This window comes from Thunnus maccoyii, chromosome 3, assembly GCF_910596095.1.
Source record: "Thunnus maccoyii chromosome 3, fThuMac1.1, whole genome shotgun sequence".
NCBI classification, from domain to species: domain Eukaryota; kingdom Metazoa; phylum Chordata; class Actinopteri; order Scombriformes; family Scombridae; genus Thunnus; species Thunnus maccoyii.
In genome coordinates this window covers 21,567,821-21,585,303 of record NC_056535.1, presented here as the reverse complement: position 1 = coordinate 21,585,303, position 17,483 = coordinate 21,567,821, and the positions used below count along the sequence as shown (strand labels likewise).

At 39.8% G+C, this 17,483-nt stretch overlaps 1 protein-coding gene across 1 annotated transcript; it reads left to right on the top strand.

The window, feature by feature from the left end:
• Positions 1–4,468: 4,468 nt before the first annotated feature.
• Positions 4,469–17,227, top strand: slc6a1b (solute carrier family 6 member 1b). Its single transcript, XM_042406208.1, has 15 exons — positions 4,469–4,732; positions 6,192–6,624; positions 6,927–7,058; positions 7,184–7,284; positions 7,773–7,882; positions 8,348–8,480; positions 9,457–9,591; positions 10,561–10,664; positions 11,213–11,337; positions 11,782–11,894; positions 12,174–12,305; positions 14,155–14,257; positions 14,389–14,489; positions 14,955–15,122; positions 17,001–17,227. Exons 2-15 carry the CDS (start codon positions 6,378–6,380, stop codon positions 17,112–17,114), a joined length of 1,818 nt encoding a protein of 605 aa, XP_042262142.1. The 5' UTR covers positions 4,469–4,732; positions 6,192–6,377; the 3' UTR covers positions 17,115–17,227.
• The last annotated feature ends 256 nt before the right edge of the window (positions 17,228–17,483 follow it).

Sequence of the window (17,483 nt, the reverse complement as noted above, 5' to 3'; positions counted from 1 at the left end):
GCCTCGGACCGAAGCAGCAGGTTGTTCTATAATTTCATTTATACTTAGAGCTGAGAAAGACAATGAAAAAGACAACATTATTGTAGATATTCAATGTAGTATGAAAGAAGCAATGTGCCTAATAAATATTTGATTTCAAATTGGAACACTTGTAAAAAAAAAAACACCTGGAAGAATCTGATCCAACAAGAGCACCGCAGCGTTTAGGAAAGCATTCCCTGCCACAGGTGTTAATTATTCTGACATTTACATATAATAATAAAGCGCATTTAATATGACATATGATAGTTCTGTCATCGATCATTAAAAACAAGCATGTCTTTCCCAATTGATGTTTTTGCTCGCACACTGAGAATGACATGTTTCATATTCATCTGCTGCACCTGCTGTAACCTTTTGCAACCTGTGTCACTGATATTGTAATAAATCATGACAGGGGTCAAAAAATGTCACTACACATTTACAGACAATACATCTCTCATCACATGACTGTGCGTATCCTTAGTGGCATAAGATATTTCTGATAGTTGGGCCATGAGAGTTATTTAATGGTAATTGATTTAAGCTATAAAAAAAAAAAGCACAAATTTGCAACTATCAAGAGGAAAGAGATATATCTACTCACAACTGCCTTTTGCCTTAGAGTTTTAGGTAATAATTGCAACATAACCTGGCTTGGCAGAAACATTTTGATGTCGCTTTCCCCTCTATCCTCTCCCTCATCGACTCCTACATTCCTCCCTGGCTGTGAGAAGAGTGAGCGAGGCAGGGACGGAGGCCAGTATTTGTTTTACTTTGCTGCTGTGTTTCCACCCTCCCCTTTTTTTAGAAATGCACCCTGGGTTTCTTTTTGTGAATCACCCAGCAACAGACACATCACTATGTCTCCGTCTTTTCACTGAGAGCGGAAACGTCGCGCCGAAGCTCTTTTGGAGAGGCCTAGCAGCGTCCTACCTGACTGCCTTACCAATGAAGAGGCAGACACATTCTATGGGCCCGCAGTGTTACACATAACTGGTCCTGACAACAATCCCTCCCTCTCTGCGCCACCCGAAAAGAGCAGAGGCTTTTTAGGATTAAGAGACATGGAAAAGCTTCAGCATAGGGCTCCTGCTCCGACTATCTGTTTGTTTGTCAGTCTGTTTTTCTGTTTACCCCCTCAGTCTTTATCTTTCTTTCACATGCACAAACACACACATTGATTTCTATAAGCTCTCAAGTGCAAAGCCAACATACAACAATGTTAAAAAAATGTTGGTTCTAACTAGCTAAAGTACACTTTGCATAGACTGGCAAGCATTGAAATTGACTTGGAAAGTGGTTGCAGATGATTCATGCATTTCTCAGAGCTAACATGGTCTTCCAGTATGATAATATCATAAGACTGTAATGTTATGCACTTATGTTGATGAAGACACAGAAGCATTTCAGCAGGTTTTGACCCTGTTTGGACTATCTGATGAGCTTGTAAAATATCAGTATTAAAGTGGTAAAGTGTTTGCTGCCAAATAGCCCTCAAAGGGTAAAAACACATAAAAACAATGTCTCAAGAATACTATGAATTCATTTTCAATAATATGCTTTCACTTACTTATTTGTTATGATAGTCATTTTTTAGAATATAGTACTGCTGATGGTATTTTCAGTAATAATTTATTTGGTCCTTGTCTCTTGCATAACGCTACAGTGCTGTTCCTAGATAGGTTTTAATTTTTAGCCACACTAACCTTTGGCTGATTGCCATGAAATTTTGTACAGACACTCGTGGCCCAGAGGATGAATCTGACTTTGGTGATCTTCTGACTTTCTTTTTACAGCCATCATGAGGTTGACATTTGTGGTTTTGAGTGAAATGTCTTGACAATAGACTCATTCCACAGCAGATATTTTGACTTGTCAAAGCAGAGAAAGCACAGGTGTAATTAATATCATTAACAATAGCTCCGTTCTCCTTTAATTGTCCCAGTAAGCCATGTCAGTGAGTGAGCATGCACAATAGAGCCCTTGAACTTGCTCACCTAAATTGAATGCAGCCATCATTAATGTCATTAATTCTCCCTGTGTGTTTCCTGCTTTGACAAGTCAAAATATCTGCTGTGAAATGGGTCTATTGGATGGATTGCCATGAAATTTGGTACACACATTCATACATGCCTCGGGAGGAATTGTAATAACTTTGGTGAGCTCTTCATTTTTCATCTAGCAATATCATCTGATCAAAATCTTAATTTATCCAATACTTTGGATTATAACCAAATATTTGCAACACTAATTACATTCCCAGCAGCCTCTGGTGTACTTTGTTTAGTACTTTGTTTAGTGCCAATTAGAAAATGTTAGCATGCTAAACTAAGATAGGGAACATGCTAAGCATTTTACCAGCTAGACATCTGCATGTTAGCATTTAACTCAAAGTACTGCTGTTGCTAAGTACAGCCTGGGCCACTAGTGTGGTGTAGACTCTAATCCACATGTAGCCAGTTCATAAATAACATTTATTTTACATACTGTAGACTGAAATATATCCTGCTGGAGTTGCAATTACCTAATTATCTACACAGACCTCACCATGTATGCAGAGCCTCACAGAGATAATGAAAGTGAAAGGCGACATATTTCTAAAAGGCTCTGTGAACATGACTGCGTTATAAAATGCATCTGTCATCATTATCACTCTCATCATCATCTGCATCACCATTTTGTCTTTCTCACATGAGCGATAATCTGCTATACAGTTTCAGAGCATCACTTTTGTCCCCTATGTCTGAGCAGTGAAACTGACAGGGGGCCAGCTGTCTGCCTGTGTGTTTGCCTGTACTCTACTCTCTATTACTACCACCTCCTTCTGTAATTACAAGCTCTACTGCACACAGGCTCACCATCAGGTGGGGCCGGGGCCACAAGCGCAGCACCACCAGCTCTCGTCTGTGGCATTTTGAATTCCCTCTGTGTGAGAGCTACAGGCCAACGGGAGGCTTTTTGCACATCTGAGGTGCCACAGCCTGCAGGCCAATCAGCCAGTTGGGATTAGAAATGCTAAATTTTGTTTAGTATCATTAGAAGGTTAGCTCACCCCTCATTGGTTCACCATCTGGGCAATCTTTCCTCCCCTCTCTGTAGTGTGGCTCTTCAGTAGCACTGTAACAGCACTGCACAGCCTACAGCATGGCGGACACAGACAAAAAGAACCAAAGATGGATGGAAAAGATTTGGGCAGATGAGCATGGGGGGCAGGGAGCAAAGGAAGAGAGTTGTGGGAGAAATAGGGAACATGTGGAAAAAAGAAAACAGAGAAGAAATGGAGCAAATGAATAGGAAAATGGAAATGGTTGAAGGTAGGTACATGTTAGACGTTTTTGACACACTCCAACATTTAATGCATCTATAACTGTGACAACAACATCGCGTATGATGTCACTTGACATTAAAAAAGAGCTGTTTTGACTCCAAAATATCAAAAGTCATGATAAAATGTCATCTAACAGCTTCCCGACAGTGACGACTTGAAAAAGAAGAAAAAATAAATATCACCATCACAGTTTTCATCAAACACATATCCGTCACTCCCAAGGGCAGAAGTAGATTTTTTTTTTTAAACATTGGTTAATCCCTGTTCATTTTCACAAGTCGAACTTTAACTGTTAAATCCAGTGAGAGTCTAATCTCCCAGTGAGACCCTAACAATTTATCTCGATGTGGGAGTTAAAGTCTGCATTAAGGCTGCTCATTTGGGATGTTCCACAAGGGTATTTCATTTTGGAAGACAGCGGACTAAGAAGATTATAAAGCACAGTTTTCAATTTATCTCACACACCCTGACTCCCTTTATTGGCTGGGACCCTCTTATCATGTTTTGCCAGGAGCTAGAGCAGCACATTGGCATCTTCCTCTGTATCTGCTACTTTGGAGTGGCTGCATCTGACTTATTTTTACCCCTATAGCCTGGCTGTATTTTTTTTTTTTTTACACAATCTGTGTATGCTTTGGGAAGTATAACATGATGATGGTGAACAAGTGTCACTTATTTGTTCAGTTTTATGGCTACTTGAAGGGATCTAGACATCTCAGTTTTCTGTTAGAAATAACGTATAGCAAAGGCAAACCATGGCAAAACGTTAAGTAACCCATAAAGCCTATATGCATCAACTGGCCCTTGAGTGAGTCAGAAAGAGAGAGAGAGAGAGAATGAGAGAGTGACAGATAGAGAGAGAGAGAGAGAGAGAGAGAGAGAGAGAGAGAGAGAGAGAGAGAGAGAGAGAGAGAGAGAGAGAGAGAACTTGCTGATGTAAAAAAAAAGAGGAGTAAGGATATAAAACCTTGAGACAAGAGGATGCTCCTCTCTCAAACCCGCTGCCATCTCAGTGGTGGAAATGTTGGAGTTGGGGAGGGTCGACTTTGAGGTGACATTGACGCTATGTAGATGAGAGTGAGGATCCTGCGCTCCATGTTACGTCCCTGCTCGCTTCAACTCAGACGGCGGCAGCTCCTTTCCCCGTCTTCTCTCCCCTCCTCTCTTTCAGCACCACTCCTTTAAGGACAGCACCTCGCGCTCAAAGACGCATTTGTCCACCATCCTCCCCCCTCAGGATCATATAATTGCTGGCTGTCGTCGGATGCAAAGTTTTCATCTTTGGTTTTTATTTTGTGAAAGTGCAAGGAAGTAACTTTTTTTTTTTAAATTCGGATTTTCCCATTTTCGGGGAAACAATCTGGCAAGGAAAAGGATCTTATTGTAAGTATGATGTTTTACAGTATGGATAAATTAGGGATAGATTTCTGTTTTGTTGACACACTTTTTTACAAACGAGGACCACTGAGGAATGTTGAATATGCAGATGCGCTGAATTTGCGCACGGCTGTTTGACTGCACTTCACTTGATGGCGACGCAAGAGACTTATCTGATGAGTGTCATTAGCGTGTTTGAGCCTTCAGTCCTGCAGCCACATGTTATAAATATGTCAAATGTAATTATGTAATGTATGGGGGGAAAAAACGTACTCATAATTCTCTGTTCACTGAATCCCAATTTGTCTTGAGGGGGTTTGTGTATTTGAAATGTTAAAGAACCTGGAAATTTAATGACACATTTGATATAAAATGCATTTTATAAAAATATGATATTTACAATACAACTCTGAATATGACCATATTGCCTCGTGTTGCTCATCACAATTACGCACACAGAGGTGACGAGAGCATGGGAGCGCACAGCGCGCGCTCCATGTCTCATCTGCTCAACTCTGATGAGCGGACGTTTATTTGAGATTTTAATAAAGTAAAAATAGATTTAAAATAAATAACTTATATTTTTAAATGCATTGCTAAGGTGGTGTTATTTGGTACAATCGTGTAATTCTTTCCATTAACATTGCCCATAATTATTAGTAAGTAATTAATTTTTTTTATGTGTTGTGGATATTTCATGAAAATGTCTTTCAGTCTGTAAACTGCAGTGATTTATAAGCCACTCCAGGTGATTCATTAGACATTATCGTCGCGTCTGACTCCTAAATGTGTTTAATTGCTGCTCTCTTGTACCGGAGCAGTAGGAAGTGGGCCATTGAATTTAAAGCATAATGAATCAAGCACAAGAGCAGCCTCTAAATTTCTGCTAACATGCATTCACAGGAGGCAATTAAAAGTGATTCTTATTGCTTGAGAAATCTTTATTTGATCCCGTGGGGTTCACGGATCGTGGGCCAGATTTTTTTTTTCTTCTTTCCAACCCCTGAAGAAATGTCATGCATGCAATTAAAATGGATGAATACATAATAGTCGTGTAAAATGATATTTCAACAATAATATCATTTTACACGATTAGCCTTTGCTGAAAATCTCTAATTCAGCACAGGCCAACACAATATCAATTCAATCTTAAAATCTTAAAATCTTAAAATCTTATTTTTTATTTTTCTAGAAAACAAGTGATAGTTCCTTTAATGGGGAAAGATAACTCCACTTTCATATAACTGAAATTCAAATTCGCATCATTAAAGTTTATTTTATATAATGTTAATATCTGAAAAGGGGCTAAATCAATTAAACGAATCCCTTATTATTAATATATTTAAAATAAATAGATTTGTATGTGGAACAAGTAAAAGTATCTAATCTAATTAAGGGCTTCTCAATACTGATGGATTTTTTGTGAATTTTTTTTAACTCTTTACATATTGATTTATGTTTTCAGGGTCTCGACTGCTGCTAAGGTGCCTCCGCTTCTGCTCCTGATCACTCTCATCACCCCGATTATTCGTCTCTGCTCGGCTGTTATCTTGGAGCTGGGTGTACGGGACAGAGAAGCTGCTGTCTGCCTGGACCGGTGCTGAACCCCCCCCTCTCCACTGGTCAGGACTATCCGACACGCACAGTGACCATGGCGACCAACGGGACCAAAGCCTCGGACGGACACGTCTTAACGGAGACTGTGAACGACGCGCCGACCACCACGCCAAACGACAAACCCAAAACCTTGGTGGTGAAAGTGCAGAAGACGAAAAAGGAGATACCCGAGAGAGAAACATGGGGGGGGAAATTTGACTTTCTTCTCTCTTGTGTCGGATACGCAATCGGACTCGGAAATGTCTGGAGATTTCCTTATTTATGTGGGAAAAACGGAGGAGGTAATCAGGAATTCTGGCAATTTTCCACTTTCCCCATACACCAAAAGGAGTGCAAAGGTCTCGAGATCCAAACCTGCCAGTTTGCACCGGGAGGTTTTATAAATTAAATGAATTTAAATCTATTACATTCCATCATAGCCTCATGCGTAATAGCGCACAAGCAAAAGCCTGCGCGGTGATCTGGGGCGCAGTGTGAAACCAAATACTCCTTTTACCAAACATCTTATCTGGATTATGTTGAATGTTAAAAGATTTATGGTTTACCTTCACTTACACACCTTTACCTCTCAACTCTCATTCAGGGGCCTTCTTGATTCCCTACTTTTTGACCCTCATATTTGCTGGCATGCCCCTGTTCTTTCTGGAGACGGCTCTTGGTCAGTACACTTCTATTGGAGGGCTTGGAGTGTGGAAACTGGCCCCAGTGTTCAAAGGTAAAAGCTACTTTTACACTATCCTCAAGGCTCTAAACTATGTTTTCATGTTAATTGGCTGCTTCATGAAGGCCAAATTGAATAAAAGACAAAGGTAATAATTTTTTTTTCTCCCATTGTTTCAGGTGTGGGTCTGGCTGCTGCTGTTCTGTCCTTCTGGCTCAATATCTATTACATTGTAATCATTTCCTGGGCTCTTTACTATCTGTACAATTCCTTCACTACTGTGAGTATTTGATCTTTATAGTCATGCTGTTCCTGAATGTATAAATATAAAAATCTAGCCATGTGCCCTGGGCATAATAGCACTTGAATGCCTTTTGAAAGTTTAGGGGAGAAAATCCTGATAAATCTGTTTGAAAAAGTGCCTATTCACCTACATAGACTAAGTAACCCAGGTTGTATTTTTACATAGTAGCATGTTCTGTTTGTCAGCACCTCTTATATAAGGTTGCACAACCCTTAATAGAGTATGACATTTATTACTTCCTTTCCCACATAATTAGCGCCTTACACAAGGTATTGATAAATGCATTTCGGGATGAGGCATTCACTTCTTTGAGGGAAGCATGAAATCTCAGTGTCCCGAATGAGTATCATGGACTTGGCTGCTCGACAGCCAGAGAGAATGGGATCCGGTGGTGGGAGAGTGGTCCAAGTAAAAAGAGCTGTCTGTGTGATTCTTTTTTCTTTTTTTCTCTCTTTAATTTTCAGGAACTGCCATGGCAGACTTGTGGCAATCCCTGGAACACAGACCGCTGTTACACCAACTACAGCATCGTAGACACCACCAACCTAACCAGCGCTGTGGTGGAGTTCTGGGAGTAAGCTGGACATAAGTGTTTGTTTAGATCACAATAATACTTCACTATAGTGAACATATTTTAGCAACACATAAAGGTCGTCTCACCCACTGCGCATAATGAAGATCAGAGTCTGATGTGGCCAGTTCACCAAATCTTTTAATATCCATCTACCCATAGAAGAGGAAATTGTGCACATACCATAAATGGCCTCAAACAAAGCTTAAGAAATAATAAAATATTTGATGAGCTGAAGAAAAATAGTGTGTGCCCATGTGTAGACGTGTGCATGCAAGCATGACTTTCCTTGACTGTGGTGCCTTAAAAAAAAGCTTTAGTGGTTAGAATAGAAAGCCAGGGAGAGGGTCTTTGTGATTATCCAGACCCATGTATGCATATTTGTGCGTGCACCCATGCGTGCTGCATGTATGAGATCAGAAATGCATTTGTGCTGCGTATTAAGACCACTGTACTCTTTCCCTGCAGACGTAACATGCACCAGCTGACCGATGGTCTGGAGAAGCCTGGGGAGGTCAGGATCCCATTGGCTATTACACTTGCCATTGCATGGGTGCTGGTCTATTTCTGCATCTGGAAGGGGGTCAGCTGGACTGGCAAAGTAAGTATAAGGAGAACACAAAGACAAAAAAACCCAAAAAAACAAAGAGAAAAAACAAAATCCACTTAATTTGCATCATTTCACTGCAACAAGACATGATGACATGTTGGTCTATTGCTCATATTACTGGGTTTGCGATTACATAACTTCACTTAACCCTTTATTTACCCAGTTTCAATTTGTTCTAGTTTCTTACTAGTGTAGGATGAGCTAAAGTTTGACATAAAATGTTTTTTTAAGGTTTAACAAGCTTTACTGTTAAGCTTTACTTATTTTAAAACCATTTGAAATTACAATTTTACAACCTCTCAAGTTAAACATTAGAGTGACACTAAGTAAAATACCAACTCTTCTTTTTCTTTAAGGAGCAATATAACATTATTCATCCGGAGCACCCTACATACAGTAACACAAGCATCTACATTTTCCAAAAAGGGAACCAAAGGCCTAAACTTGGCTTCTGTAGAGCCACACCTGAGCTACAAACATATCAATGTCTATGTCTTTTTTATGTATTTTATTTTTTATGTCATAGTCATCATCTTTCAAGAGCAGAGTTTGAATAATTTCATGATTTTTACAGCAGTGTCAACGACAGAATCTCAGCTGGTTCCACTCTTATTCAGTAGATTTTATCATGAATAATCTGAAATGTGTTGATAGCACAGTGCAAAATTAGTTCAAATAAGGAGGGAAATAGCGCGCTGGGAGTGTGCTGAACCCAACCATTCTGGGGTCATCTTGCCTCCAGGGAATGGCTGACTAGGTCACTGTGCTGTGCTGTGGAGATGGTGCTACAGTAACGCTGTTCAAGATAAGCTTAACGACTTACCAGTTTTCACTTCTTGTCCAGTTTTGTTGCCTCGCAGAACAAATACTGTGTCCTGCGAGGCAATGCTCAGTAGCTGTGTGATTTTAAAAGTTTTGGCTTGGTTAGACAATATTCTTTTTCTAACAATGACTTTGTGTCCCACAGGTGGTGTATTTCTCAGCCACATACCCTTACTTCATGCTGTTCATCCTGTTTTGCCGTGGCATCACTCTACCCGGTGCCTTTGATGGAATCCTCTTCTATATCACACCTGACTTTGAGAAACTTAAGGAATCTGAGGTAAGCTTTCTGCTCTCTCTGCTCTCTCACTCTGTAGGCCCACATGTCTAAAATCTTTTTCTGTTTAGTGACAGTTATACAGTAGCTTTACCATCAAAATAAAGATGGCTGCAGAGGATAAGCTCAGCCCAAGTGGGTTGTGTTTTGGCTTTCTACAGGCTACAGTAATGGCCTTTCTAGTGGTGCCTTACAGAACCTGAATTCTAGCCTGAGACTATTGAAATAAGTAATTATGGTGTTTGCAGAGCTTATCCAAAAACATTCTTATTTAGTGCACAGTCTTGATACTGTACCAACACTCACAGATAAGGTCTTTAACAATCACTTTTAATTGCATGGACACCAAAATAGTAGAAGCAGATGTGCACCAGCACACAGTTATTTCCCTTGAAAGTAGTGCCAAACATGTAAAAATTGGGACTTCTGATAGATGCATCTCTATTCATTACACTGATGTAGGTTTTAGGAGGGTTGAAATGCACCACCAGTAGTTAGGCTGATAAATAAATCTGTGTCCAGAGCAAAAACTAGTGCTGATTTTTAAGTAACGTGTGTTTCATTGTTAAAAGAAGGACTCCGCTGTCATCATTAAAGCTCAAGTGGACAATGTAGTGAGGTGTGGTGAGGTGAGGTGAGGCGAGGTCTCACTGAATTGAGTGTGACAAGATGGGATGCAATGGGATCAGAGTGGATAAGATAAGAGCAAGTATAAGAAGACATGTAGGTGTTAGAACTACCTGGAATAAGTATTTGTCCCAATTCCTTCCATTATATCAAAGGTTTACAAGAGACAAAATACATTTGTGCACATGGCTTGATATGCCCAGCCTGTTACATTGGCTCAAAATGATGAAAAAGGTCATATCAGCAGTAAATAAATATCCGTATTTTTCTATTATTATCTCTATTCAGCATGATTTCTGCACATCTGGTTATTTAAATGTCTTTTCTACTCTCTCACTGTGTCAGGTGTGGCTGGATGCTGCCACTCAGATCTTCTTTTCCTATGGGCTGGGATTAGGCTCTCTGATTGCTCTTGGCAGCTACAATACCTTCAATAACAACGTATACAGGTAGGTGATTCATGAAATTATTTTAGTTGATTTCCTCATGAATTAAATATCTCATCAGATGAAATTTTACTGCTCCAACACTGGTCACTCACATCCTTTTCATCCTTTTTTTAAGGAGACTGTGCAGATGTCTCTTCCTGGGATTATTTTTGGTTTCCTGGCAACATAGTGTCTACTGCACCTTCTATTTTGGGACTCCAGCTGTATCAGTTGTTTGATTATTTTGGCTCTATCCTCTGTTTTACACTCATTGACACAGACGTTTGGTTTGCCTCAGCCACTTTCACTTTTGTAGAGTAAATACTGGTCAGCAGCCCGCCTGCATACATCTACAGTATAGTTCCGACTATTTTCAAACTGCTGGAGCTCACTGCCATTTTAAAAGAACGGGTTAATATAAATGTATTCAGCTGCTGTGCTACTGCAGGATGCAAAATGGCTTTCCACCCTCCCTTTCCCCCCACCCCTCTCGACAATGTGTGACGGGTTGATAAGGAATTGATATAGGCATGACAATGGCTGCCTTGTGCTTTGTCTCTCCCCTACAGAGATTCTGTCATTGTCTGCTGCATCAACTCCTTCACCAGCATGTTCGCTGGCTTTGTCATTTTCTCCATCGTGGGATTCATGTCCAATGTAACAAAGAGACCCATCGCTGATGTGGCAGCCTCAGGTAATTGCAATCAATGATGAAACTCGATAATGACAATAGACACAAGAGATACGTGCGACTGTGCAAAAATTAGCTCTTGAAATTGCAAAATGTGTTATTCCTTCAGTCAGAAGGAAAGTAGGGAAGGTTTAACTCTGCAGCTACATGACAGCTCTGATTTCTGGGTTTAATGAAAGGAAAAATTGCGCAGTCATTTGCAAAACTTGCTGTCCTTTCTAAATACTCAAGTTTGACATTCAACACTCACACTTCTTTCTCCCAAGGACACTTTGGACTTACATTTTTTGCTCCCTCTTGTTTTATCCCGTGTCACAGTTACAGTGCTATCATTATAGCTGAGTGGACAATGGGACTAAAAACCTTTTTTTTCTTTTCTTATAGTCATGGAACTCATATTTTATTAGTCACAAGGTCACAATATCTATAATTTTTGTCTTTTGTCAGGACCTGGCCTGGCATTTTTGGCTTATCCTGAGGCCGTCACCCAGCTGCCCATCTCTCCCCTCTGGGCCATCCTCTTTTTCTCCATGCTGCTGATGCTGGGAATCGACAGCCAGGTAAAGATAATCAAACAAAAATGGTCTCAGTTGAAGTTTTGGGACCATAAATGCTTTTGTTTAAGCCAAGGACATATAAAAGTGCTTTTGTCACGTTTAAGAGCAGGATTCTATTGTTTCAACCGCCGTAAACATTACTGTAACATTAAATTATATTCAAATAACATTCAATAACATTCACTCATGTAAGTTCTAAACCTTGTGATTGCCCTAATGTTTTTATTGTGACAACAGTCTATTATGTAACTGAGTTTTGACATGACTCTACAATCTCTCCAGTTCTGCACTGTGGAAGGCTTCATCACTGCACTGGTTGATGAATTCCCTCATATTCTCCGAAAACGCAGAGAGATCTTTATTGCGGTCGTCTGCCTTGTTTCTTACATCATTGGACTGTCTAACATCACACAGGTAAATACTTGTTTCTGGCTGGATAATATACCATATCTCTAAGATGTCATTTGGGTAGTTAGTTCAGGAACACTATCACACAATAAAAAAATCACGTAATAAAACATTTTCCACAGACTTGTAAGCTTCCCAGAGAACACCAGTGGTCAGACCCCCAGCAGCTGACCTATAGTAAACTACAAGACTGTTTACTCAGCGAGGTTGTTAGCTCGCCAAGTAGATGTAATATGAAATCTGCAGAGAATCAGAGATCGAGGGGTCACACTCCCTCTGCGACTGTAGTTCCTATCCAATGTGGTTCAGGTCATTTAACATCATGTTTCAGTTTGCAAACATGAAACAACATGAAATGGGTTTACAGTCATGATTCAGTTTCACTTCCACTTAGTCCAGAGCAAGATGTCTCAGCATCTGATTCCTAATGATTTTAGTGAACACCTGAGCTATTATTTAGTGCCTTTGCACATCGAATATCTCGTAATGTAACTGGCAGATTGCTATGAAATGTTTTTACAACATTCATGCTCTGCTTTTTGCTTTTAATGAACCCACAATCTTACATATAGCACCACCCTCAGGACAAACTTCACATTTCTCATTTCATAACAAAATTGTAGGTATTTGATTGCTCTCAACAACAACCTTTAGTCTTATTATTTCATTATTTATCAACATCCACAACCAAGATAGTGAATGAGCTCTGTCTGTAAAGACAAATTCCCAAGGGTGGATACACACTACAACAATTCAATCTGATTAGTTACTTTTAAACCAATTATGTCTCTAATTAAAGATTTTAAAGAGAAACATCTGCCATTCTACCTGATTATTCGAATTTTACCATGATGATGCCTTTTAATCACAAACTTAGTTTGATGATTTTGTATTGAAGTACAAATTAGAATCTATGATTAATTGTATTGATCTACAAACATACAGTTATTTGTCTACAGACATACACTTATGTATTATGAACTATGAACGAATGAATGATCTTCATTAGGATGCTTCTGTCCTGCTCTGTTGACTTGCATTCAATACTTCCTATCCGATAAAATGCTGCTGTAGTTGAACCATATATTAACAAGGTCGTCTCTTGTCAAAAGAGATGTTTAATGTATTTTCCCTTACTAGTTTTTGTAAAACATGCCCAACAAAATTACTACCGTTACTGCTGCACAACACACAGTAGAAGTTTGGTTGCAATTTGAAACAAAAGTAAAAATTCAAGAAGAATAAGTGAAGAAACCAAAAGTTGGCGAAAAGTTTGCAAAGATGATTCTGTGTCCATCTACTTGCAAGCTAAAAATGACAAAACCACTGTAGGCCAAGGTCACATTTGCCAATGACACTCGAAGACCGTGCATTGTCCCTCTACTTCTGCCACACTGGATTCCCATCATGCACAGCCACGCTACAATGAGGCAGTTACACTAATCGCTGCTCCAGGCTGTATAAAGTATATCAAGCTTCACAGAGAAGGAGTTGATGAACTGTAGCAGATCTCTTTGAGCTGGTCCCCATAATGGCCTGATGGGGGCAAGAGATTATGGACAGACAAGAAGTGTTTCATACATGTTTGATCTACACTGGTCCTGCCTGTGCTGCATGTTACACAGTTTCTATGACGAAGGCTTACCCACTAATTCTGTCCTCACCAATGAGACGTCACTAACTCTCACCAGCCACAGCTGCTGGTGCTCTCGCCCTTGATGTTATTCCACTTGACCAGTTTAGTACTGTCCTTCACATCCAATACTATAATTGCTTCTTCTATGTTTCCCCCCCATGTCCTTCATATGTCTTACTTCTTCTTTTCTTCTTGTTTTACTCTTCTTTGCTTTTGCAGGGCGGTCTGTACGTGTTCAAACTATTTGACTACTACTCAGCTAGTGGGATGTGCCTGCTCTTCCTGGTCTTCTTTGAGTGCATCTCAATTTCATGGTTCTATGGTGAGTCACACTTATGTCTCAGTAATCTTCTTAAGGATATTATTTCCATATAAAAACAGAATAAACATTTCTGTCTTTTGTTGCAGACTTAATGGGTATCAGTATTCATGATGCTTCATTTTTGCTTCCAGGTGTGAACAAATTCTATGACAACATTGAGGAAATGGTTGGCTACAGGCCCTGTCTGTGGTGGAAGGCCTGCTGGGTCGTTTTCACTCCGCTCATTGTGGCTGTAAGTATTATCTTTGGGAAACATTCAGGATTTAACCAACAATGTACCAGACACTAACAGGGAAATAACACCCCATCAAGGACAATATGCAGGTTTATGAGGTCTGTATTGAGAATGATTTAATCCTTATATGTCCTTATGGTCACTTTAGCTTGATGGCCATGTGCACAAAACCAAAAGCAATCTAATTATTTTAACTGTGCCATCTAGCTAATGTTTGGCATTATTAACCTCCATTAACTTCCATAATTAAATAGCATTACAGTTATACCTTATTACAAGACAATTACAATGCTTAAAAGTGTAGTTTTGGCCAAAGGTCATTTGAGACCGAAACCTCATGCTAACATCTTACAGACACAAAAGTCTGTCATAGTTGAACAATTGTGCAGCTCTGCAGTTCAAACTGTCTGTGAGCATGATGATGGAGATGCTGAGATCTGTTTCCTTGTCTCTTGTATCCAGGGAGTGTTCTTGTTCAGTGCAGTGCAGATGGTTCCCCTCACCATGGGCGACTACGTGTTCCCAGCCTGGGGGCAAGGGGTCGGCTGGTGCATGGCCCTCTCCTCTATGATGCTCATCCCTGGCTACATGGGCTACATGTTCCTCACACTCAAAGGCACATACAAAGAGGTAAGATTAATGTGGATTTAGTCTAATAGTTGATGCAGTTAATAATGTTTGGTCTGTTTTTAGTTGTATTTTAGTTGTAACGAATACTTGCATTATACACCATAAAACCATATTATATAAAGAAAGCATGTGCAGTTTAAAGATGCTTACAACAAATAGTGCACTTACCCGCAAATCTAAATACAATCTTTACAAATACACATAAAATAAATGTTACTGTACTTACACATTTGTTTGCTGGTTATTGTTTTGCAGATATGTAGCCACCAATTTCCCATATGCATCACTGCATCCACTGAGCATTTCAAACATCTTTTAGCTGGTTTGAATATTAATCTGTAGTCGGCAGTGAGGCAAGCTCTGTGTTCAGAGTTTCAAGTGGATTACTTTGTATTCAAGATTTTTTTTAATCAATTTTATTATTACATACAGACATGGTAGACCAATCCAACACAGGAGCACAGGGCTAAATTTGAAGTGTGCTGATGGTGTGTGAGGATAAAGTAATGTAAATGAGGTCTGTATTGAGAATGATTTAATCCGTATATGTAAAACTATGCCATGGTCACTTTAGCTTGATGGCCATGTGCACAAAAAGTAATGTAAATGTGAAACACAGGCCCCGAGGATTTGAAGAAAGAGATCAGTTTTAACAAACAGAAGATGGGTCAGATTAATATTTCTGGACACCCTGGAGTTGTTTTTACCAACATAATCTGGCACCAGTACATTTACCACAATACACTGACCCAGGATTTATATAATTTTCACTTACACATTCAACATTTACATAATGTCTGGCGCTGACAGCAGTACAGCAGCAAAAAGACTTCACATTCAATGTTAAAATACTCGGCGTTGCCCACTGTGATTTCATTCTGTGTGTTATAACTGCACTGTAGCACTGTGATTCATTGCTATTCTAATGAGCAAACATATAGGCATGCTGGGTAATGATGTGATAATTGCCATGAGGACTAGCACAGTGATAAAAGGATTAGTAAAATAGAGTTTCTAATTGGTTCAGTTAAACAATTTTAGATGCCTTTTTTGCTAAACCAGTCACCGACTTCTCAGTAAATTGCATGCACTTGTATGCGGCAGAATGGTGCATTCATACATTTTTATTGACATGATGATCTTAATCAATGGCAGATAATACCTTTTCCGGCATGCCATTTACATTAAGAGCTTTTTGATTTGCAGTCATCCACAATGCACTGAATAATAACCGTACATCTATACGGCCCCTAGTGACAGATATAGCTTTATAGCCAGCACTGACAGAGTAAATGGGCCATAATTGCAGGCAGTGCAATAGAGGCTGTCAGAGGCGATGTGCAGGTGTCAGATCCTACAGTACCAGCTGATTGTCTAATTGTAGCAATCAGCCAGCTGATTAGTGCTCTGCACCCAGGCGGACACGTAGTTTCACAAACACTCGATATAAATGCCTACTGTGACGCTGACCTCGAGTCCAACACTGTCCATAGTTCAGATCATTTGGAAGATTCACCAAGTTTTGGGTGATTTGGCCCATGAATCTTTTGTTAGTAGCTTTTATTTTACTTTATCAGCCGTATCTCAAGCGGTACTCATCCATATAATGATGTATCACATCGGTGAGAATGTATAAATGTCTTTTCTGAGAGTATCTTGTAGAAGATGTTTACACTCTGAGCCTGAGGCGGTGCATTCATCAAGCTCACAGCTGTGTAGCTGGTGCGTTTTGTCACAGCTTATGGGTTTGATCACAAACTTTGCATCTATTCGGTTCCTGCTGACAGTGTTTTATTGTAATTTAAACAACACCAGCGCATCTTTCAGCTGTGTGACACCATTGAGGTTACGGCTCATCTTTATGCTTCTCCTTTTCAGCGTCTGCGGATGATGATCAAGCCTTCGGTGCTGGTGAAGGCTCAGGAAAACGGCCCGGACCAGCAGACAGAAAACCAGAATCAGAACCCTGCCAACGAGGAAGCCTACATCTAGAAATTTCTTCCTGTCTCTCTGTCTCGACGGCCAGACGGGCGCTCTACACAGAAGAAACGTAATCAAGGTTGGGAACGACCACCAGACTTCCATGTCTGCTTTTATTCACCTACCTCCTGGGGACACGTGAGACCAACCTGATTACACAGTTATTTTTAGGGGTTTTTCTGTTTGTTTATTTGTATAATACAGAGTTATAAAACTTATGAGGAGAAACAAACTACCCAACAAAGTTGTTGTGTAATTATGAATTTCATTATGCAAAAAAGTTAGTCTTTTTAGAAGAGAAAATGTGACTTAGGAAATTACTGTATATTGAATATATAATTTAAATTTGGAGGCCCGCGTTGATTCAATAGTATTGTGCTA

Excerpts from the sequence above, each read along its gene's own strand:
- slc6a1b (XM_042406208.1), top strand. The coding sequence starts at position 6,378 with ATGGCGACCAACGGGACCAAAGCCTCGGACGGACACGTCTTAACGGAG. Across the intron at positions 7,059-7,183 it reads ACTGGCCCCAGTGTTCAAAG|GTGTGGGTCTGGCTGCTGCT; the intron begins GTAAAAGCTACT and ends CCATTGTTTCAG. Across the intron at positions 10,665-11,212 it reads TTCAATAACAACGTATACAG|AGATTCTGTCATTGTCTGCT; the intron begins GTAGGTGATTCA and ends TCTCCCCTACAG.